This window comes from Populus alba, chromosome 7 (genome assembly GCF_005239225.2).
Source record: "Populus alba chromosome 7, ASM523922v2, whole genome shotgun sequence".
NCBI classification, from domain to species: domain Eukaryota; kingdom Viridiplantae; phylum Streptophyta; class Magnoliopsida; order Malpighiales; family Salicaceae; genus Populus; species Populus alba.
Window position 1 is genome coordinate 11455840 of NC_133290.1, and position 21414 is coordinate 11477253.

Below are 21414 nucleotides of genomic sequence, written 5' to 3' on the forward strand. Positions count from 1 at the left end.
CCAAAGCTGTGTTTTTCTGACTTACACTTGCTTAGAGGACCCCACTTTAGAAATTTATAGAATAAAATATCAGAGAGAGAAGACAGTGCTGGCTAAAACAGGTTTACGAAAACACAGAATTAGCCAAAACGAATAATTTTAAATGTTCAGGACAAACTACTAGAATTATCATGATGGCACATCTTGAAGTTCTCAAACTTCAAAACTATAGAGTACACATTAGTCATTTGATTAATTCACTGCACTCCAAGCCACACATCAGGAGTATTTGAAAATGCAGGTTAATTTATATTTTTAAAAGATTTAAAAAAAATTATAAAACATTAATTTTTTTATATATATATTTTGAATCTTTTTTATGCGCTAATCTCATAAATACTTTTAAAAAATATAAAAAAATATTATTTTAATAAAAACACTTTGAAAAACAACTGCAATCATACTTTCAAACAAGTCTATTGAAATAATAAAATAATTATTTTGCTCATCTTAAATAAAATCTAATAACTTATTAGTAAGGGTTATATAGTTTTTCATAAAATTTATTGGTCATTATCAAATTTATTAGGACAAATTGGTTTTTTTGTGTTTTTTTATAATAAAATGACTTAATTACCTTTAAAAATAAGAAAGATTAAATTGGAATTAAAGGGCTTTTTAGCCTTTTTATTTTTTCAGCATGGTAATTTCATGATAATTTTGTTTGCTTTCTAGGTCGCTACCTTGACAATGCATGTGACTACTTTCGGTGTCATCGTGCGGCCTTTCACAATAGCATTAAAATTGTTTTAGAGAGTCTTTTCTGTTGATGGGATGGTGTCCATAGTAAAGTGACAGTAAGTCTTTAACGAGTTTTTCTTTCTTCTCCTCTCGAGTATGATATTAACAATTATTTTTTATAGTTAATTATTACCTTTTCTTGTTTGCTTTATTTACTATTGATGCCTTTTTTTTTTAATTATATTAGTAAATTAATTGAGTTTATTGAACTCAGTTATGTTAGTGACATGGGTCTTATATTTTTCTTGATTCTATAAAAATGTTGGTGTCACTTGGAATATATTTTTTTTATGTTAGAAATTTTTTTACCCGATTCATGACATAGCATGAGACATTTATCCACTAACACCTAAAACAAAGGATACTTAATCACTACTACTTGGTGATAAATCAAAACAAAGCAAAGGCCCTAATATATTTGGATGCAACCTAAAAACAAAACCAATAATGTAATATGAAAAAATAAACTACACATGAAATGGATGATAGAACGACATATTTATTTATAAAATCTTAGATATAATAAATTATGCAAGCCCTAAAATAAATGAAAAGATAAAATATAATAGCCCAACTAATTAAAATAAAACCAAAGTTGAATTTTGTAATTCATTACCAAAATTGAAACCTAAATTCAAACAAATGGTTCTGCATCGTCTTGATGATTTAAAAGTTCTACCATATATTAATGGAAAAAATATGGGTATTTATTTTTCAATGCAACTAAAATCACATCAAAATTCATTCTATAACTCTAGTTATTGACAAAACAATAGTGAAATGTTAAAATTGACAGATTTAAATCTTTTTCTTCCAATCTTTTTATAATATTTGAATACTTATTTATAAACCCTTCTTGAATATGAATCAAATTAATTAAGATTTGCTTTTAATTTCTTGATATCTTGATATCCTCTTGAAGTCCACCTTAACTCATGTATATTGAAAAAGTCTATTGATTGCTTCAATGAACCTCTTTATTCGAACTCTTATAACTAGATCCAATAAAATCTCTAATTGTTCTCTTGATAATAAAGCTAGGATCACATCAACTTTGGTAGGAAATCACTCGATTTTCACTCTCTATGCCTTAAAATTTGAAAGGAAATGAAGAATTGAAGGAGAAGAAGAAATTTCCCAAGCTCTCTCTTCCTCTCCATAAGACTTAAGCCTATTATATTGGGAAGGAAGGATTTTTCCTTCAATTTATCAAAATGCCACTCATTTGACACTATTTAATTGGAAGTTTTCACTTTTAATCATATAAAATTTTATCTTAATTAAGTTTTTTTTTAGTTGAGAATTATGCTATTTAACACATAGTTTATATTTTTTTTTTATTAAATTCCATGTAATTTTTAATTTGTTATCAAGTATGATTATAGAGATTATTTTTTCTGGATCTTGGCAAGAAATCTTTTTAGAATATTGGTAAGTTTTTTATTTTTACCAGCCATTATAATTATTTTTTATTTTGATTTATTTATTATCATTTTTTGACCTGTTTCCTGATTTTTTTTTTTTTACAATATACTAGTAGTGTATAAATATTTTTTTGATGTTAAAAAATATGCCCTACATCAATCTAATCCAAAACTATACTTGTCCTAGACTAAAATCATGTGATTTTATTTTTAATTAGATATTTTTCAATGCAACTATAATTGTATCAAAATTCATATGGTTTTGTTTATTTTTGCATTTCAAATTAATATTTTTTTTATATTTTTAGATTATTTTGATATGCTGATATTAAAAATAATTTTTTAAAATTAAAAATATATTATTTAATATATTTTTAAATAAAAAATATTTTAAAAAATATCCATAACCTAACTTTCAAACAATGTTGCAGGCCGTCGGTTGATGAGCGTGCTTTGATCATTGTTTTGTGGTTAATTTGTGTAATTATCGTATTGAGTCATGATAAAAAATCAAGATGGTGGGTAATTAGGACTTCAGGAATATTCTCCTCGAAAATGTCCAGCCGCAGTGGATCATAACTTGACCACAATGCATCTTACAATAAACACTGTATCTTGCTGACGAATGGCCCATGTTTTATTAGCTGTAAGAATCTTTGTTTGGTTCAGTCTACTCACATCCATATCAGCTTTAATTTTATAAAGTATTTTTTATTTAAAAGTATATTTTTATTTTTAAAAATATATTTTTAATATTAATATATTAAAATAATTTAAAATCATAAAAATAAAATTAATTTTAAAAAGGTTTGAATGTTATCAGAGAAAAGGATAACATTAAAAAACATAAAATAATGTGTGCATGTTTGCAGAAAGAAAGGAACAAGACGAAAAGCCCCCATAAATAAACACTCACATAGTCATTCTCAATCACCTCCACCAAGGCATCAGCTATTGTTTTTCTCCTCTCCCAAATTCGTTTGCTTTTTGGCCATGGCTTTCCAAACACAAATGTTAAGAAGAAAAGTGAAAGAAGCCAAAGCCAGGTTTTGCTGGAACTCTCTCTGCAGTTCTTTCTCTACAGTTCCTTCTCCTATTGATTCTCCTCCTCAACTTCCACCATTTGATTACCAACCAAAACCTTACAAAGGACCATCAGCTGATGAAATCTTGAAAAAACGCAAGAAATTTTTGGGTCCTTCTCTTTTTTACTACTATCAGAAGCCTGTTAGTCTCTAATCTTATGTACCCTTTTAATTTAATGGTTTCCTTCTTCATATATGGCATAAAAGTTTTGATCTTTGTTTGGTTTTACTGTGTTGTCACTCTGTTCATCACTTTCTGATCTTGCCCTTTTGATTTCAATCTATCTTTCCTTTTTCATTTTGTGTTGATTGATGATGTTGTTGTCGTTTTGCAGTTGAATATTGTTGAAGGAAAGATGCAATATTTATTTGATGAAAATGGTAGGAGGTATTTGGATGCTTTTGCTGGGATAGTGACTGTCTCTTGTGGGCACTGCCATCCTCAAATTTTAAATGCAATTATGGAGCAAAGCAAGCTGCTCCAACATGCTACTACCATTTACTTGAACCATACAATTGCTGATTTTGCTGAGACCTTAGCTGCTAAGATGCCTGGAAATCTCAAGGTCTTTGGTGTCCTTGATCCCTTTCTTTTAATTTCCTTTCGGTAAATAATCGTAATTCTTGAAGGAATATGCAGGAACGATGTAATTTAGGTTTTGATTATTTGTTTTTGTTTTTGTTTTAAAATGATGATCATTATTCTAAGTGGTTGGTTGGATAATGCTTAAACTAATTAGTTAAATTTTTCAAAACATGAATTTTCTTGGTAATCAGTGCGTAATTCATCATTATTTGTGTCAAAGGTACAAAATATTCCTGAAGTAAACTGTGAGGACGATCATTGAAGATTTTGCTGCTTAAACTGATTTGAAAACAATATCTAAATTTTAAACTTGTTTGCATGTGCAGGTTGTCTATTTTGTAAATTCTGGATCAGAAGCTAATGAATTAGCTATGCTGATGGCTAGACTATACAGTGGTAACCTTGAAATGATTTCGTTAAGAAATTCATATCATGGTGGAAGTTCTGGTACAATAGGACTGACAGCTCTAAACACATGGAAATACTCAATTCCGCAGGTTTGTTGGTCTACTGTTGCTGCAGGAAAATATGATCACTCGTTGTAATTGGATTGATTCCAGGAAATCTAACAGAAGAATACTGCAGGGCGAAATTCATCATGTTATTAACCCAGACCCGTACCGAGGAATCTTTGGCTCTGATCCTACTGGTTATGCCAGAGATGTGCAGGATCACATTGATTATGGTACTTCAGGAAAAGTTGCTGGATTTATATCTGAAACCATTCAGGTTGGTGACTTGACTTTGACACTTGTTTCCAGTAAGACTTTGATACTTGTTTCCAGTAAGCAGCGTATATGGTTGTTTTGACAACCGTGAAAATGAAATTTCAAGGAAACTCTATTCTCTCTTTTGGATGAATATAGGGAGTTGGAGGAGCGGTTGAATTGGCCCCTGGATACTTGAAATTGGTTTATGACATTGTGCGTAAGGCAGGAGGTGTTTGCATAGCTGATGAGGTGCAAACAGGGTTTGGTCGCACAGGAAGCCACTATTGGGGTTTTGAGACACAAGGTGTAATCCCTGACATTGTTACTATGGCAAAGGTATTTAAAATCACCTCTTTCAGATTTGTTCATCAGTGCTGCAAAGATAATTCTATGTTTTAAATAGCTCTCACTTCAACATGTTACTTTCACTATCTTTTGAAAACTGCATGACCTCCCACAAGTAACACCAAATAGCATTTATCAGGGCATTGGCAATGGTTTGCCATTAGGAGCTGTAGTAACAACACCAGAAATAGCACAAGTAATGGCGCAAAAAATTCAGTTCAATACTTTTGGTGGGAACCCCGTGTGCTCTGCTGGTGGGCTTGAAGTATTGAGAGTCATAGACCAAGAGAAGCGTCAAGAGCATAGTGCTGCTGTTGGTTCACACTTGATTGGACGTTTGAGGGAGCTACAAAGAAGTCATGACAGTAATTTATCTTGAACTTGGCATCTCAATACTCTGTTGTGATATTTGCCTGTGTGATTTACACGACATTTTCTGCACGCCGTATATTAAGTATTCTGTTGGCTGTCTTTTTGCACCATCTGAAATCTGAACTACTTTCAAATGCAAACCAACTATTACTAACTTGCTATAGCAAACCATTCTTTTGAGTGTGGTTCTATTCATATACCAACATACACTAATGTAAACCTAACTAGATTTTTGTTTAGGGCTCTTTTCATCCATAACTATATATAAAAGCACAATTTTTTAAAAAAACTTTTGATCGATTATTATAAATTTAATACAATATTAACATTATAGCATATCTCCAACAGTAACATGTAAATTCCACCTCACTCTAATTAAGAACAAAAATAAACATTGAAGATAATTCATAAATTTTTTTTTATTAAAACCTAAAAAATAAAGTAATCTCATCTTTTCATTGTTTCCTATTTCTAAAACCCTAAACAACATAAAATAAGTTTCTTAAATCACTCCTAACTTGTATAGTATATCATTAGCACTTTATTTTGCAGAGTTTGTGCCAAAAACCTAGTTCCTGTAAGTGTGTGCAGATGAATTTTCTTTTATGCATGTGCTTGTACAATGTCTTGGGATGGGCTTTTACACAAATAAGCTGCATCTGAATGTTGTGCACGTGTGTTTTTGTAAGACATGAGCCAAGCTAGTTTCTTTCTTTAACAGCTTCATATAGGATTAATTAGTTTTGCTGCTTCTGTAGCCTTGTGCAGAATAGAAATCAAGCCAGCCAAACAGAAGTCCAAATTTTATCAACTTTTTCGTCAGATGTGATGATTACATGAATTTAGATGTTGATATGTAACTTCTGAATTACTACTAGTTTAGTGCATCACAGTGTTTAACTTTTTTATGATATTTTAAGCTGCTCTGAAATTTTAATTGTTGTTTCAGTCATTGGAGATGTAAGGGGCAGGGGCTTAATGGTTGGGATAGAACTTGTGACTGACAGGAAGGAAAAAACCCCTGCCAAAGCAGAAACCGCAATCTTGTTTGAGAAACTTAGAGGTAATAAGGCACAACCTCCTAACACCATAAACGTAGAAAAGATAAGCCTTTGATTATGAAATGATTTTCTCATCGATTTCTACTTTGTATTTATCATCACTGGTTCCTGAGTGCAGAGCTTGGCATCTTAGTCGGCAAAGGTGGAATACATGGAAATGTGTTTCGTATCAAACCACCGATGTGCTTCACCAAAGATGATGCAGGTACTCTTCATGTCTCTTCAAGTGCTTAAATAAATCAAACCCTCGTGTTTTTAGATAAGCAATAAGGTAACTTTCAGGAGAGATTCTGAGAGCTTTTAAGAACTGCCGTTTCTGTGAAAAAAAACTCTGAATTGCTTGCATGATGATTACCATTGTTAATTTTGTTTACATGCTCTTTTTAACCAAATGATCTAATGTCACGGTTTTTGTTTTGGCATACGCAGACTGTCTTGTTGACGCGTTGGACTATTCAATGTCAAAGTTGTGAGGAGCTACCTGCCAGAAGCTGAGATGAATATGTAATTATTCACCATTTTTTGGCATCGATCTCTTCTGATAGGTTGCTTTCAATAATATCGAGCAAATATCTAACCTTTCTAACAATAGGATGAGTTTGCTTGTTTCTGATTCTATTACCTGAAAAAATCAAACTGTATTTCCATGTTCTGTGGATGCACATGTCATGATGTGCACCAATGGATACGTTACTTGAAAACTCATGCAAGGAAAACATAATCCAAGAAAGGCTTTAGTAGTTATCGGTGTGCGCGACAGATAATTTTTAGGTCAACGATGCTGGCAAGGCATTAGATTCTTTCGTTTTTAAGGTGCAGGCAGAGTCAATACTCAAGAAAAAACTTCTATTGCAAGAGGACCTCGGACCTCTGAGGACAGTTAATGTCCAATTTCTCAGAATTATTGGCTCTGTAGTTCCAGGTTACTCAGCAATACCCTCCAAATCAGGCCATGTGCCTAAGCAACCATCTCTAAATGTGGATTCTGAAGACTAAAATATTGATTGAGCTCAACTGGTGATATTAAAGTGGTGGGGATGGATAAGAAGATTTAGAAACTCACAAAATGAAACTGGAAAGGCTCTTTGCTTTGTATTTCTTCTTGCACCAAACATAAACTACAAACCAGAAAAAGGGTGAAAAAATTGCTAGTACAGAAGAAAAGAAACGAAAAAGACAAGAAACATCACTAGCTAGATAAAAAGTAGAGACCAATCATGTTAAACTATTCTATGAAGCCATTGAAGAGTGGACTCAGGATGGTGGATTGATAGTGGCAATCTGATGAACACGTCCAAAGATTTGTCGTTTTAATTAGTGGAATGACATGGATTGGTTAGTTCAGTATTGCTGACAAACGTTGCATGCTTAAATGATTACAGCAAGATTAGTAGAACTAGTAATACGATAGTAACAACATCGCTTTCTTTTTTGCTTTGCTACTTACTTTTGTACATCCTTTTTGAGTAGTTTATGAATAGCTTTAGCTTAGTTAGGGCTTTGCTTGTGTTGCTGGAACACTATCCTGTTGTCTGACAACTAGGTTATTTCCAGTAATTATCATCCATGCTCATTATGGGATCACAAGACAACTGAGCTAAAGCTGTCCCAGTCAGAATTCCCTGGAAATGAAACAGAAACTAATGGAAACAAAATGGCTATGAGTTGCATCTTCTTAACTGTGCATCAATGATATTACATAATTTCGGCAGCAAAACATCCATGCCATTCATTATTGACTTCATTGTCAGCTAGGGTTTTCCTAGCCTACATTGACCATTTCAGTATAAGCAAGGGAGATGGGAGGCAACAAATAATTTGCAATTCTCACGATTTATGTACAAGGCAGAACAAAAATACAAATCACAAGTAGACTACAATTTACATGACAAAGTTTCATCTGCAGACTCAAACGTGATATATCATTTGATGGCAAGACAGTAGCAGCACTGAAAATTGATTTAACCACAAACTTCCTCTTGATAGAATGGCTATTTATATCTAGAACTTTCCAGCTGTAGGAGGCTGCTTGAAAAATGTCAGCAGCTTGAATTGTCTACATAAGATTACATGATTACCCTAAGACGCCCTTTTTCTTTCTGAGTATGGCTCCAGTGATGATTATCTCCTTGAGACCTTGACCAGCTATAGGGTCCTAATATGAAGCTAGGCAGGCTCACGTCGGGGAGTTGCCCAACGTGAACTCAGATCCCGAAGCCGTTGTAAGTATTCTCCTAAGGCAAGCAGCCCTCGAGCTGCCTGACGTGTTGTTAAGATCCGAGACATCTGCTGCAAAGTTTCCTGGCGTATATGGTCTGCCTGTTAAAACAAAGAGTTGATGTTAGATATAACAACAAGCCCAGCTGGTTGACCTCATTCAGAAAGCTGGGGAGCATAACTTCAAGCACAACCAATTTTGACCTATATGCTAGCAAAAACTTGATCACCCACATCTGCATAACAGGATTATTTCATGACACAAGGCACTAATATGCTTTAATGCAAGTTAAGAATGCCTTTTCCTCTGAAATTGAAGTGATTACTTCATGGATTGTGTGTGTTATGAGTGCACATGCCTAAGAACATAGACTCAAACCATTCGAGAATGCAAAGAGAAGGTGCATTATAAGACCTGCTGCACAAAGCGGGCCACAGCTTCTAACTTCTCAATTGCACTTTCCAAATGAGGCGAGTAACTTGCTTCACCCAACTGACCAGCTGCCACAGTCTCTGCTACATTTTGCTGGAGTTTTTCCAAACCTTGTGAAAGAGCATCTTCAGCTTGCTGGCATGATTGTCTGAGATTAACAACATCCATAAGTTGCTGTTCTGTCAAGGGCTCCATGCAAGGCACGAGAATCTGTAATCAACATAAATTTGTGAATATATCTCAGAAGAAACTGGGTCGGAATAGAAAATATGACAGAAAGTCCAGAAACACAGAATAAAATGAATACTTGAGTCAATGAAGCAACTATTTGAATGATGTAAGAACTTATTAATTGTATGAACCAAATGATAAGATGCTAATCTATAACATATGTTACTGCCGATACTTACGTCTAGGAAGTGAGAAACGCTCTATTAACAACCACATGCAATCAGCATGACTCTATACCAATAGCAGAACCCTCCAAATGAATTATCACTGTATAAATATTTGCGCTTTACATGACTAGACAGGACTTGCTGGCTATTATGTGCAAGACAACACAATATAACCACAGTTTTGGAGTAACAAGGGCCATAACCATATTTACAGCAAAGTAGACAATGACCAAAAACCAACTGTATAAATAATAAACCAGACTGGCAATATGTCACGCACTTTAACAATTGCCAGCATAATGCTCGACGTGAAAGAAATTTAATATACCGAGCCAAACATCAGCGCAGACTGGAATGCAGTGATAAGTTGTCAAAGTTAGATCAAGTTTACCCACCTTGGCAAGGTGGGGAGATCAAAATGAGGTATTTCACAAGTTCAAAGGCACCCCCACATATAACCTTCAATTGATAATTTTAAATAACTAATTCATCACCTTAAGAAGCTCTGAAGGGCGAAACCCTCCAATCCACAAGAAAAACCTTTCTGCCGACGATTTCCACAGGCCAGACATCACATAGAAAACATCAGCTTTTGCTGCAGTTGCTTTCAGGCGAAAAAGTTCGAAATAGTGGCTCATGTCCCTCTCTACAAGTATGCGGAGCTCTACGTCACTTATATGAGCGTTTAAAGCAGTCTTCATATCACAAATATGTCTGTTTTGCTCCTCCAACCAGTGCCCATACTCCATCTCAAAAGTTGCAATCCCTACAGAATCCTCAGAGTCAGCATGTGTTTGATAGATAAATGTGAACGAACAAGATTAAAGTTAAACCACAAGAAGTAAAATGTCAAGAAATTAACAGAGAAAATACAGGCATTTTTCAGGTGAGAGTCATGTATTGACAGAAACCTCCTAGGACCATATTTTAAGTGCTAATTTCGGGCATGTCAGCCAATAAAGGGGACAGCAGTTCACCTTTTATTTGCCATTGAAGTGCTTAATCATTGTTTAAACATTATACATAATAGTAGTGCATGAAGATCGAGTTACAAGTATATGAATTAAATAATGCAACAAATCGTTTCTACTTTGGATGGTCTCCGGTGCTCAAATGAGCTCAAGCAAACTGAAAATTTTTCAACTAAAATAATTTTACGAATTTATTAGCAACTAAACCCCCTATCTTCTTTTATAATTTTGTCATTTTCCAGCAAGAATCAAACAGAGAGTAAACGACTAACTTGGAGACAAAAATAAAAAAGAAAAAGACAGCTCATATAGAAAATAAAGTGAACCATTAACTTTTAAGAATAACTTAAAGGTCTATGGCATGAAACATTTGACAATGCCCACTGCAAAGTGAGAGAGACATGTAATTCAAACTTGATAGACCACCATCTGGGAATTCGGCAACAGAACAAAAAGTAATAGAGTACTTTGGCAAACATACCTGAGTTTGTAGGTCCTCCAAAACCTAGCTGACTAGCATCTACTCCACCACCTATATACAGGCCCTGTTGTCTAGCTCTGTCAAGCTCCTGCTCCAACTGAATGAGCTTCACACGACTTGATTCTAGCTGCTGAACATAAGCCTGTAAATAAAATTAAAATCACATTTAGTAACAATAATCCTCTTATTGCTTGTAGGCCAGCAGTTTTTAATGCATGGTGCATGGTCCTTCCTACCTTCTTCCGCAAACGGCTTTTACGAGCAGCCTCGCGATTTTGTGCAAGACGTCTTTGTACCTGTAAGCATTCATATGTATAGTTACGAAGCAAGTATTCATATTTTTTCAGAAAGAACTCTCAAGGTTAATTTTTTTGTTGTCATAAGAGAAGCTTGTGGTTGAAACTATTGGATGATGAACATATTTGTATCAATAGACAGAAAAGAACAGATTCTAAAGATCTATGGATGAAATGATCTAAATATGGAAAAGGTCACACTGTCAAACATATCATATTATTTCAGTGTTAATATCTTGATAATCTCAATTAAATAGTGACCGAAACTATAACAAGACTAAAGTAAGACTTCAATGGAGAAAGAAGAGATACAAGATATGACAATCAAGAGATAAAAGACATCCAACATAGTTTAGCAGAACTAGAAATCCATAGCCAGCATCACTATCAGACTTTACCTTATCAGCAGGTTTAGATGCTTCTTGGTCATACTTGTTAGAATGTCCAAGAGTACCCTGTGAAGTATCCTCTGACTAAAAACAAATAAATAAAAAATATGCATCAGCTTGCAAATCCGAAAGTAAAACCAGATATTAGAACTAAGAGTGAGCTTCCAACAATTTTCACCTGATTGTCTAGCTTTGTGTCTGGTGCTATAATCATCGATGCAGAAGCATTTGGATTGCCAGCTATGAACATTGTTGAGGTATTAGGATTTCCATTACTCTTAAAATTTTCTCCCCACATACCAATCTGATGCATAGGGTCATAGATGCCCATCCTTCCGGAGGTGACAAACTGAGTGGTTGTGGAATTCATTCTCCTTTGAATTGGGGAGGCAGATCAATAGGCTCTTGGCATAAATGCATAAATGCGGAGATGAAAATAATAGGAGGCGCTTGAGTTCAGTTGACAATGGAAGAGTTTCAGAAGTTGGGACAAGAAGTCTTCACATTAATGCTACGAAACAGAACTGAGTAAAGAAAAACACAATAAGACAGCGACTGACAAAATATAAATCAAAATGACAAAGTGGTAGTGCTAAAGAGCAGAAAACTAAAGGGAAAAATAAAAAGTGAAGCAAGTACACGAGATCCCAACTATACCAATCTGGTATCAGAGACTAATATCTTACTGCACATCACTATTCATGACTTTCTGGTACCATATGAACCCTAGGGAGGCAAAAGTAAATGCACATTCATGGCAGATAAAGAAGAATCTTAGATTCATGGAAGTGCACAAGCCACTGACACTTCCCCTGAAAGGCATTCCACAGCCACGAAAGGTCTGTGAATGTGCTCTTTCAAAACACTCACATAAGCTTCACATGGAGAGAGACCACCAAGCATGAACACCCCCCGCCCCCTTTTTTTATTTCATTCTTCCTGTGTCTCGGCTCGTTCCTATACCACCATTCTTGGATCTACTGTTTGCTTGTCTCACTTAACGTGCTTATGGTGGAACCGGTCCTACATGCGTGGTTTGCTATTGTGGTAGGAAATCTCCAAACATGTGGTATCTTTAATCATTGCCACCAGAGAAGAGGAGCAAGAGGTCAACTAGAATGTTGTGTCTTTGTCGACAATAGTGATAAATGGATTGCACAGAAGTGAAAACAGAGGAAAACTAGTGTAACTCTGTGATCCGAAACATCTCCTGAAGCTTTCCCTACCATCAACTTTAAGGAGTATCTCACAGTTACAGATGAGCATTACAGCTCTCGAAAGCCAAAAATAATTGACAAACAACTTGTTTTCAGACCGAAGCAGCACAGCTGCAATCATAAAAAGGAAAGGTTGGCAGCAGAACAGCTTGTTTTCCTCACAGAGAAAAGCAATCGTAAATCAATTTTGGCTTCCATCGAGGCCAGAAACTTAGAAGAAACTCACTTTCAATAGCTAAAAAAGAACCAAAGGAAAGCAGAACATATTCAAACACTCAAAAATTTTAGGACATCAAAAAGAGCCCCTCTTCCACGTCAATCAATGATTCGCAAATCTCATCACGATAAGCATAACTCAACTCTCCAGCATCTTCTAATCAGCAAACAATTCAAACCAATATCATGTCAAACATATAATCATCACACGAGTAAGACTTTTGTCCATAAGAAAACTTTGCAAAAGAAAAGAAAACAAAACACATACAATTAGTTCATAAAAAATACATACATACATACGTATATACATACATACATACATATATATATATAGTCATATAGTATCAGCTTTAGAACACTTGAATTCTCCTAGCTAAGCTAGACTTGAACAGAACAGCTTGAAAATTATTAGATTTCCTTATCTTTGTCGAGCCCTTTTCAACTTTCTCAATAACCAAACAGACTCCCTCAAAAACAAACCAAAAGAAAGCAAAAGAAAAACAGACCTTTTTTTCAAATCAAAGCAACATGAAAGAAACTTTCCCGCCTCTGCAACTGCAAGAAGTAGGGCTAGAGGCAATTTTTGGAAATTTTCTGAAGTGAAATCCTAAGAGAAGAAGTAATAGAATTTGTTGCAGTAATTCTCTCAAAACCACCAGTCCCATCATCATTAGCAACAAGAATCGAATGGCAATAAGACAGCTTAAAAGAGACTCTCTTCTCTTCAATAGTGTTCTATATTCATTTTTTTATTTTCTTTCTTTTCTTTTTTTATATTTTTTTATACGTATGGAATTAAATATATTGTATTTAAATTTTAAAGAAGATATACTCTACAACTTTTGAATTTTTATGAAAAACGTCGCAGTTAGTGTAAAATTTTAGGGAAATAATATTATTTAAAAAACATTAGGAAATAGCATAGTTTAACACAACTCTTATTTTGAACATGGTTTTAAACAAAACCATGATTCAGAATATCAATTGGATAAATCATGATTGTGAATTGCTTTTTATAATTAGTATTTAAGCACCTATCTATGCTTCATTGTCCCGCTTCTTAAAAAACATAAATACTAAAAAAACTACCATAAAAACAATCTTCAATCACTGAAAACACTCTTTAATACTCCACCAAAATACCATAATTATCTTCCCCTCATTTTAACAGGTCTTTCTATTTTTATTTTTTTTAAAATCATTAGCTAAAACTTGATTAACATCCTTCCCGTTGTGACAAAAGGTGGAAACATCACTAGTCATAAAAAATCAATATAAAATAATTGTATTGTTTCATAGTTTTATGAGTTTTGTTAATGAATTGAAAATTTTTTAGTTTTGATTTATGATTATTTATATTGTGTGTTGATAATTGAGTATTTTGTTGATGTTGATGTAATTTTGAGTTTTGAGTAATGCAATTATGTTTGTTTTTATGCAATTGATATTATTTATGGAATCAATTAGGTTTGAATTAGATAAATTAGGGTTTGAATTGATTTTTGGGTTACTTGTCATATGTGATAATTTTGTTTGAATTGAGATAAATTTTATTTTTATTGATGCAATTAGGTAATTTTTCAATTAATTGATGGTATTAATAAAGTTATGGTTGAAATCATAATAAATAGATTTTGCATTGAATTTTGGTAAAATTCTAATAATGAGGATTTTGTTTCAATTGAGATCATTTAAGTTTTTATTGGTGTAATTAGATATGTTTTCATTGATATTATTAAGGTTCAAAATAACAACAATTAAGGTTTGTGTTGAATTATGAGATAAATTGTTTTGATGAAATGGGTATTTTTATTTTATAAAATATGCCTTCCAACTTCTTTATGTTATATCATTATGATGGTATTATTGTTCCTGATATAAATAATAGTATAACTTATATTAATAGAAGTATTATGTTATTGAATACTACTAGAGACATGTCATTTAAAGATACCAAACAAGTTATATATGGAAGACTTGGGATGAATTATAATGATGTTGAAATAGTTATCACTTGTAAATGTCTTGTTGAGAAACATTAGTATTTTTCTATACCAATTACATATGATGTGGATTTTAAAAATATAATAAAATTGTTTGTCCAAAATAGAACAAACATGATTGAGTTGTATGCGAATAGATGACCTAAACTTAGAAGTTCATATAATACAAAGCATGGAGATATTATTGTATTTATACCCATATTTGCTCAACCAATTAGATAATCATTATATTTAACTAGTGGTGGTATGTTTAGGACATTAAAAGATAGGATTATGGGAATTTATGATGAAAATATAATTAAAATTGCATATTGTTTTCCATATAAGTACGACTCCTACAAACCTAGTGATAATGAAGATGAGGGTGCCATAAATTTAGTTGAAACATCAAATAATGTTAATGATAAGATAATTAGGCCTCATGTTCTAGAATTTGATTATGATATTGAAGTTGATGATATTGTTTATAATAATCGGTCTATTTATCATAAAAATTTAGCTATTGATTTTTTGGTGGATTTTAGAATTAAAGATGATTTAAAGAATAATGTTAAGCAATAGCATAGTGCATATTCATTGAAATATTAATTTTATTGTTCAAACTAAATATTTGTTCAATTACAATGTGTTAATGCTCTTGAATGTTAAAGATATTTACATAAGTTTAAGATAAAATTATGTTATGTCATAACCAACAAATAACTGACCGTTATTCACATTGGCGTTTATATATTAATAAATTGTTATTGTCATTACTTGTTATTTAATACAGCCACTATTTCTATTGATAGTTTATTAATAAAACCACAATTCTAATTGGTGATGGTATTATCTGTGATAACCACGAAGAAGGTGTGTGTTTGGTCTCAATTAATAAAGGAGGGTCCATGAATTTATTTAAATTTTAATTACAAAACTAAAAAATTTAATTGTAAATAGCACTTTTATTTAGATCACATCAAAAGGGTGAGGTAGGAGAAACGTATTTTCAACGGTACATTCCAGATGGAGAAGTAGAAGAGAGGGATTTTATTATTAGGAATGATCAATTCTAGACCACAAACAACATAAATTAAAAAAAATACAATGTTGTTAATTATTGAGTTCTTGGTATTATTTTATTATGTCTTGGTTTTATTGGCTCATCATGGCTACAGGGAGTCAAAGTTTACACAGGCGTGTCCACCAACGCTAATGTGCGGACCAGAGGATCTATCAATGCTCCGCCTCGAAGGTATCTTGTTTAGGGATGCGATGTAACTGTTTTTCAGTTAAATTTGTTTATTTTTAATTAATTTTTTTTATTATTTTTATATGTTAATGTTAAAAATAAATTTTAAAAATAAAAATATATATTATTTTAATTTATTTTTAATAAAAAATATTTTAAAAAACAAATTTTATTGTACTCTTACACCCCTGCACACCTCCACTGCGTTTGTGTCTAACGTCGTTTTCCGGTGAGTATTTCAAGCAAATCGAACAAGTTCTTCTTATCTTATAAGACAAGCTAAATTGCAATGGAACTTCAAATTTTGAGATTTAAGTTTTGAGTGGTTTACACGGGCATGTGAAGAGCGTGAGCCAGCGGATCAGAGTGAGATTGTTATGCGGGCATGGGGATCACCCGAGAGCATCTGTTTGGTTACAATATTTTGCGAGTAGGATTTGTTTTCCTGGAGTGGTATAATAACGGCTACAATTGGATTAGATAATATAATTATTAATTATAAATCTACCGTGCAAAATACATCTTGTATCCCCTTCCATGGTAAAGTGTTTTTTTTTTTCTTAATTTGACTTTAATTGTACCAAATTGTAGGCTAATTTGTTGGACAATAGTTGGATTGAAAGTCCGGGAATTAAAGTTAAAAATATTGAGAAAAATAGTGACTTCAACAAAATTTAAATGAAATATTGATTGTTGTTCCATACTTTTTAAATTATAAATATTAATTTTTTTTGGCTTTTTTAAAATTTAAAGGCAAAATCAATTTTGATCTCAAACTTTATTTTATTATTATTATTATTATTATTATTATTATTATCCTTGGTTAGAGAAATGTAAGAGAAAGTTGTTGTAATCTAACATTAGAAAAGAGAAAATTTATGTTGACATTGATCCCTGCTAAGAAAACATACTAAGGTTTTCTATAAAGAGAGTTCACATTAATTTTTGTTTTTTTGAAATTTCCTAGAAAAAATATATCTAAATTTGGTAAGATTTTTTATTTTGGGTTGATTTAGGTTTTTAAAATGGGTTTGTGGGTTTTTTTTATGCCATGAATAAGTTTATTAAATTGTCTAGGATGTTTTTTATGTGTTTTGGTTCAATGGGTTGAAAGATCGGTTTCTAGATCAAAACATTATGCCTCGTTTTTTGTTTTTGTTTAAAAAAACAATTATCATTCACCCTATCAAAAAATAAAAATTAAGGGCTTAACATTCAAATCTTAATTAAATAGGCAACACCTGACTTTTTTTTTTCAATGTTTTTTTAATTAATTCCTTTTATGTATTTATATTTTCAAAATAATTTTTTTTTTTATCTTTTATCTTGTTTATGTAGACTCTTTTAAATAGCAGTTATCTTTTAATTATTTTGTATGTGTTTAATTTTTTGAGATATTTTCTTATTTATCTTTATTTTTTATGTTTTATATAAATGAAATTTATATTAAAAATAAAATATTTTTTTTGGATAATATTTTTAATATGTGTAACTTTGTATAATAATTTTTTGCTTTTTATTTATTTAATCAATTTCATACATGTCTATTTTATTATGATTTAATTAAACAAAATAATAATTTTTGTGAACAAAGTTTTTAAACATGACTATTTTAAAGATACCGAGTTGTGAAACCAAATATTTCAGCCTATTTTCAACTCTTAATTTTTTTTTTATTAATGACTTTTTATTTATTAATATACATAGTTTTTTAATTTATTTTATTAAATATATAAATAAAAAATTTTTTATTTTTATTTTTTATATATGTAATAAACACATTGAAAAAAATCTATATATATATTTTTTTTATGAAAAAAATTAACTAATGAATAGCCAGTATTGCAAGTAGTTTTAGATCGTAAAAGTCAGCTAAAGCATGACCCACATGATCTGCACGTGAATTGAAAATCTTCATATATTAGATAAATTAATTCCATTGAATCACATAAATTTAATGGCTAAATATTGAAGAAAAAAAAACTGATTCGGGAAAAACTAAAGCAAAGTAGGCATTATGCATGGTTAAAGAATTTAGGTGTACATAAACTAGTTAAGATACAGAATTTAGATATTAAATAATAAAAATATCATGAAGTTTCGTCATTGCTGACGATGATGTAATTGACCCTATGGCTGTGGTATGATCACAATGCATGAATGAATATATTAATATTAATATTAATATATGCATAGATAATTGATTCGCTCACACAACCATAAAATACGCAATTATTAAAATAAAAAAATGAAAACCATACCAAGATTAGAGTTGAGGAAGAGAGAAAAACTACAATAATGAAAAGTCTGCAGGCCATTTTCTCCAATAAATACTGCATAAATATGAAAAATTAAATAAGTGTGCAATACATACATCAAATATGTTGAATAGCTCTTTTAAGGAAATTAAAAAAAAAAAAAAAAAAAAAAGCAGGGACAGAGACATGACGCAATGTGGACAGTAACTTCATTAAATATGAGGATTAAGAACTAATCACTTAAATAGATAATTATGCGTTTGATAACATCGTTGAACCTGTGTCTTAAAAAACCAATTTATTTGAAAAATTAAAAATAATTATTTTTTAAAATATTTTTTGATAGCATGGGTTTGGTGATGTTAAAAATTAAAAAATTTAAAAAATAAATTATTTTAATATATTTTTAATTAAAAATATTTTTTAAAAACATTATAAACCATATTCTTGAACGTACACTTAGTTTGGTTTTGGACGAGGCCTCGTTTGTTTGTTTGCTATAAAATAATTTTTTTAAAAAAATAATTTTTAGAAAAAATAAATTCTTAAAAAATTGGATTATTTCTTGATATTTAGTAGTATCATAAAAAATAAATTAAAAAATATTTTACAGTATTTAGTTATGCTATGAAAAATAAACTAAGAAATAACTTATAAATATTTTTTTTTTGAATTTATCTAACATATATATAACATTAAATAAAATTATTTAACCACTTACAATAAAACAATGAGATATAAAAAATATAATAGTAAAAAAACAATTTATTATATCATATATTTATATATAGCTTATTTTATAAAATATAAATATTTAAATATAATATTATAGACATATAACCTTGTTAAATATTTTTTAAATAAGTTTTATTTTGAAAACCTCAAAATATTTTTTAATTAATGAAAAAGCAAAATTAATTAATAGTTTATTTTATAGGAGTTCGAGGAAAGAGAGAGATTTATGAAATATATATATTCTGTGTTAAAGAAAAAAAAAGTGTTTTCTAGAATTAAAAAGAGAAAAACACTTTCTGTTAGGAAAGGTTTATATTTTCGGAAACTAATTTCCAAGAATTTACTAAACATTTGGAAAGGTTGAAAACTAATTTTCAAAAGAGTAGTTTTCTTTAAAAAATCAAGTCCAAAATCTCATTCTCCTTTGCCGTCCGTTGCATGTTAAGTTTGTCACGTGACCACCATTCAAAAATAATTGTCTCGTGGAAAAAGAATAGACCCCTTCTTTTACGCATCACACGCCTCTCACCGTCACCCACGTAAACCACATTTTCTTACCTGATAAACTAGTTAATGTCCACTTCTACTTTTATAGCTTTGATTTTCTAATATGACCCTTATGATTTTTAAAAAGTCTTAATTTTATCGTTTATTGCTAAATAACCAACGAGAAGCTAATTATTAACATACTTTCATTTATTTTTAATTACTGCTCTCTGTTTTTTCCTCTCAAAAGTCAAAACCCCACACATATTTTAATATATAAAAAACTTATGAAAAAAAAAAAACTAGATTTAGAAAGCTAGGCTATTTAGTGGTTGGGTGTTCACATTGGAACCTTTTGGAAGCTAGAAGGGTAAAAGATATTGAAAAGTCTTAAACTTTTAAGTGTGGCAATGGAATATTGATGATTTATAGGGACAAAACAAAAACAAAACAAAAAAAGTTAACCCAAATGATTAAAAAAAAAAAAAAAAAAAAAAGAAAAAATCCAATTTTTGAGTAGGAATCTTTATCCACTTGCGTAATTGTTTGTTACATGTCTTCTAAACAAATATTTTTGAAAGCTTGGCGATCCTACCTAACCATAAGCAGCTGATGGCTCTTCATGCCCTGCAAGGACAAGATCATAGTTGTAAAATCCTACACGATGAATTTATATAGAAAATTAGAGATTTGGTCACAACACATGTTATTTGAATAGATCAAACTTTTGACCTAAAAATTGTTGAAAGTTTGGTAAATATTACTTTTCAAAGTATTTTTTATTTAAAAATATTTAAAATAATATATTTTTAAATTTTTTAAATTTATTTTTGATCTCAACACATCAAAAATATAAATAAATAAATAAAAAATAAATTTTAATCAGGCTGCACTTTCAAATGATGGTGAAATATATTAGAATTGATTGTGCCTCTAATGTCGTGTCAACTATAAGCAAAAGCAATCCTTTTTTAAATACCAAAAAAAAATATTTATTTAATCAAATTATACTATCCAAAAGTGAATGAATTTATGTTTTTTTTTTAAATTATAAATTATGGTTATTGTTATTTGGATATTTGAGGTTTTAAATTTATTATTTTGTATTTTGGATATTTGAATTATATTTGTTACTTGGAACTTTTAAATCTTTAAATTGTTATTTATTTTTCAAATTAATTAAAAAGTGAGTTTGGATTGAAATTAAAAGACTTGTTTGAAACTAAAACAAATTTATATTAAATCATTTTTAATATAATATTTGATAATTAACCCACCAAGCTAACCAAGAAATCACATATATTTAAGTTGATAACCAGATCGTTTTAGATTGAGTCCGACGATTATAAACAAAGAGCCACCTCAACAATTAATATATTATAAACAACTTGCTCCTAAAATATTCACAGTTTTCCTGCCTGTTGCCCACTTATATATCACTTTGTACTTAAAAAAAACAAGAAATTTTGGCTTATCTGCGCCAATAATTAATTTAATTATACATCCTTTGAAGCTAGATACACAGTTTCAAGCTAGATATTTTATATATAAACTGCCCATACATATCCAGAAAGCAAACATTTCAAGATTTGATCACATAAAGCCATCTAATAGATATTTAGTAATAAAAAATTTGAAATCAAGAGATTAATTTATTTTTTCTATGTTTTTAAATTTAAACCTTGTGGTTGCTAATATAATGGTTATTGGAGATCTTATT

The 21414-nt window shown here is 30.8% G+C and overlaps 2 protein-coding genes across 6 annotated transcripts; one reads left to right on the forward strand and one right to left on the reverse strand.

The window, feature by feature from the left end:
* Nucleotides 1–3062: 3062 nt before the first annotated feature.
* Nucleotides 3063–7107, forward strand: LOC118043619 (alanine--glyoxylate aminotransferase 2 homolog 1, mitochondrial). Its single transcript, XM_035051646.2, has 9 exons — nucleotides 3063–3431; nucleotides 3625–3855; nucleotides 4202–4372; nucleotides 4461–4604; nucleotides 4742–4921; nucleotides 5070–5295; nucleotides 6252–6365; nucleotides 6482–6568; nucleotides 6793–7107. The coding sequence occupies exons 1-9, from the start codon at nucleotides 3198–3200 to the stop codon at nucleotides 6834–6836; spliced, it is 1431 nt and encodes a 476-aa protein (XP_034907537.1). The 5' UTR covers nucleotides 3063–3197; the 3' UTR covers nucleotides 6837–7107.
* A 1054-nt stretch (nucleotides 7108–8161) lies between these two features.
* On the reverse strand, nucleotides 8162–13668 carry LOC118043620 (transcription factor TGA1). 5 transcript variants are annotated; one of them, XM_035051648.2, is made up of 8 exons: nucleotides 13488–13668; nucleotides 11727–12072; nucleotides 11558–11632; nucleotides 11100–11159; nucleotides 10864–11005; nucleotides 9906–10177; nucleotides 8996–9223; nucleotides 8162–8682 (listed from the first exon to the last, which is right to left on the reverse strand). In XM_035051648.2, the coding sequence occupies exons 2-8, from the start codon at nucleotides 11916–11918 to the stop codon at nucleotides 8530–8532; spliced, it is 1122 nt and encodes a 373-aa protein (XP_034907539.1). In that variant the 5' UTR covers nucleotides 11919–12072; nucleotides 13488–13668; the 3' UTR covers nucleotides 8162–8529. The 5 variants fall into 5 exon arrangements, with proteins under 5 accessions (XP_034907539.1, XP_073266472.1, XP_034907543.1 ...); XM_073410371.1 differs by lacking the exon at nucleotides 13488–13668 and adding an exon at nucleotides 12419–12876; XM_035051652.2 differs by lacking the exon at nucleotides 13488–13668 and adding an exon at nucleotides 12235–12403.
* Between the last annotated feature and the right edge of the window lie 7746 nt (nucleotides 13669–21414).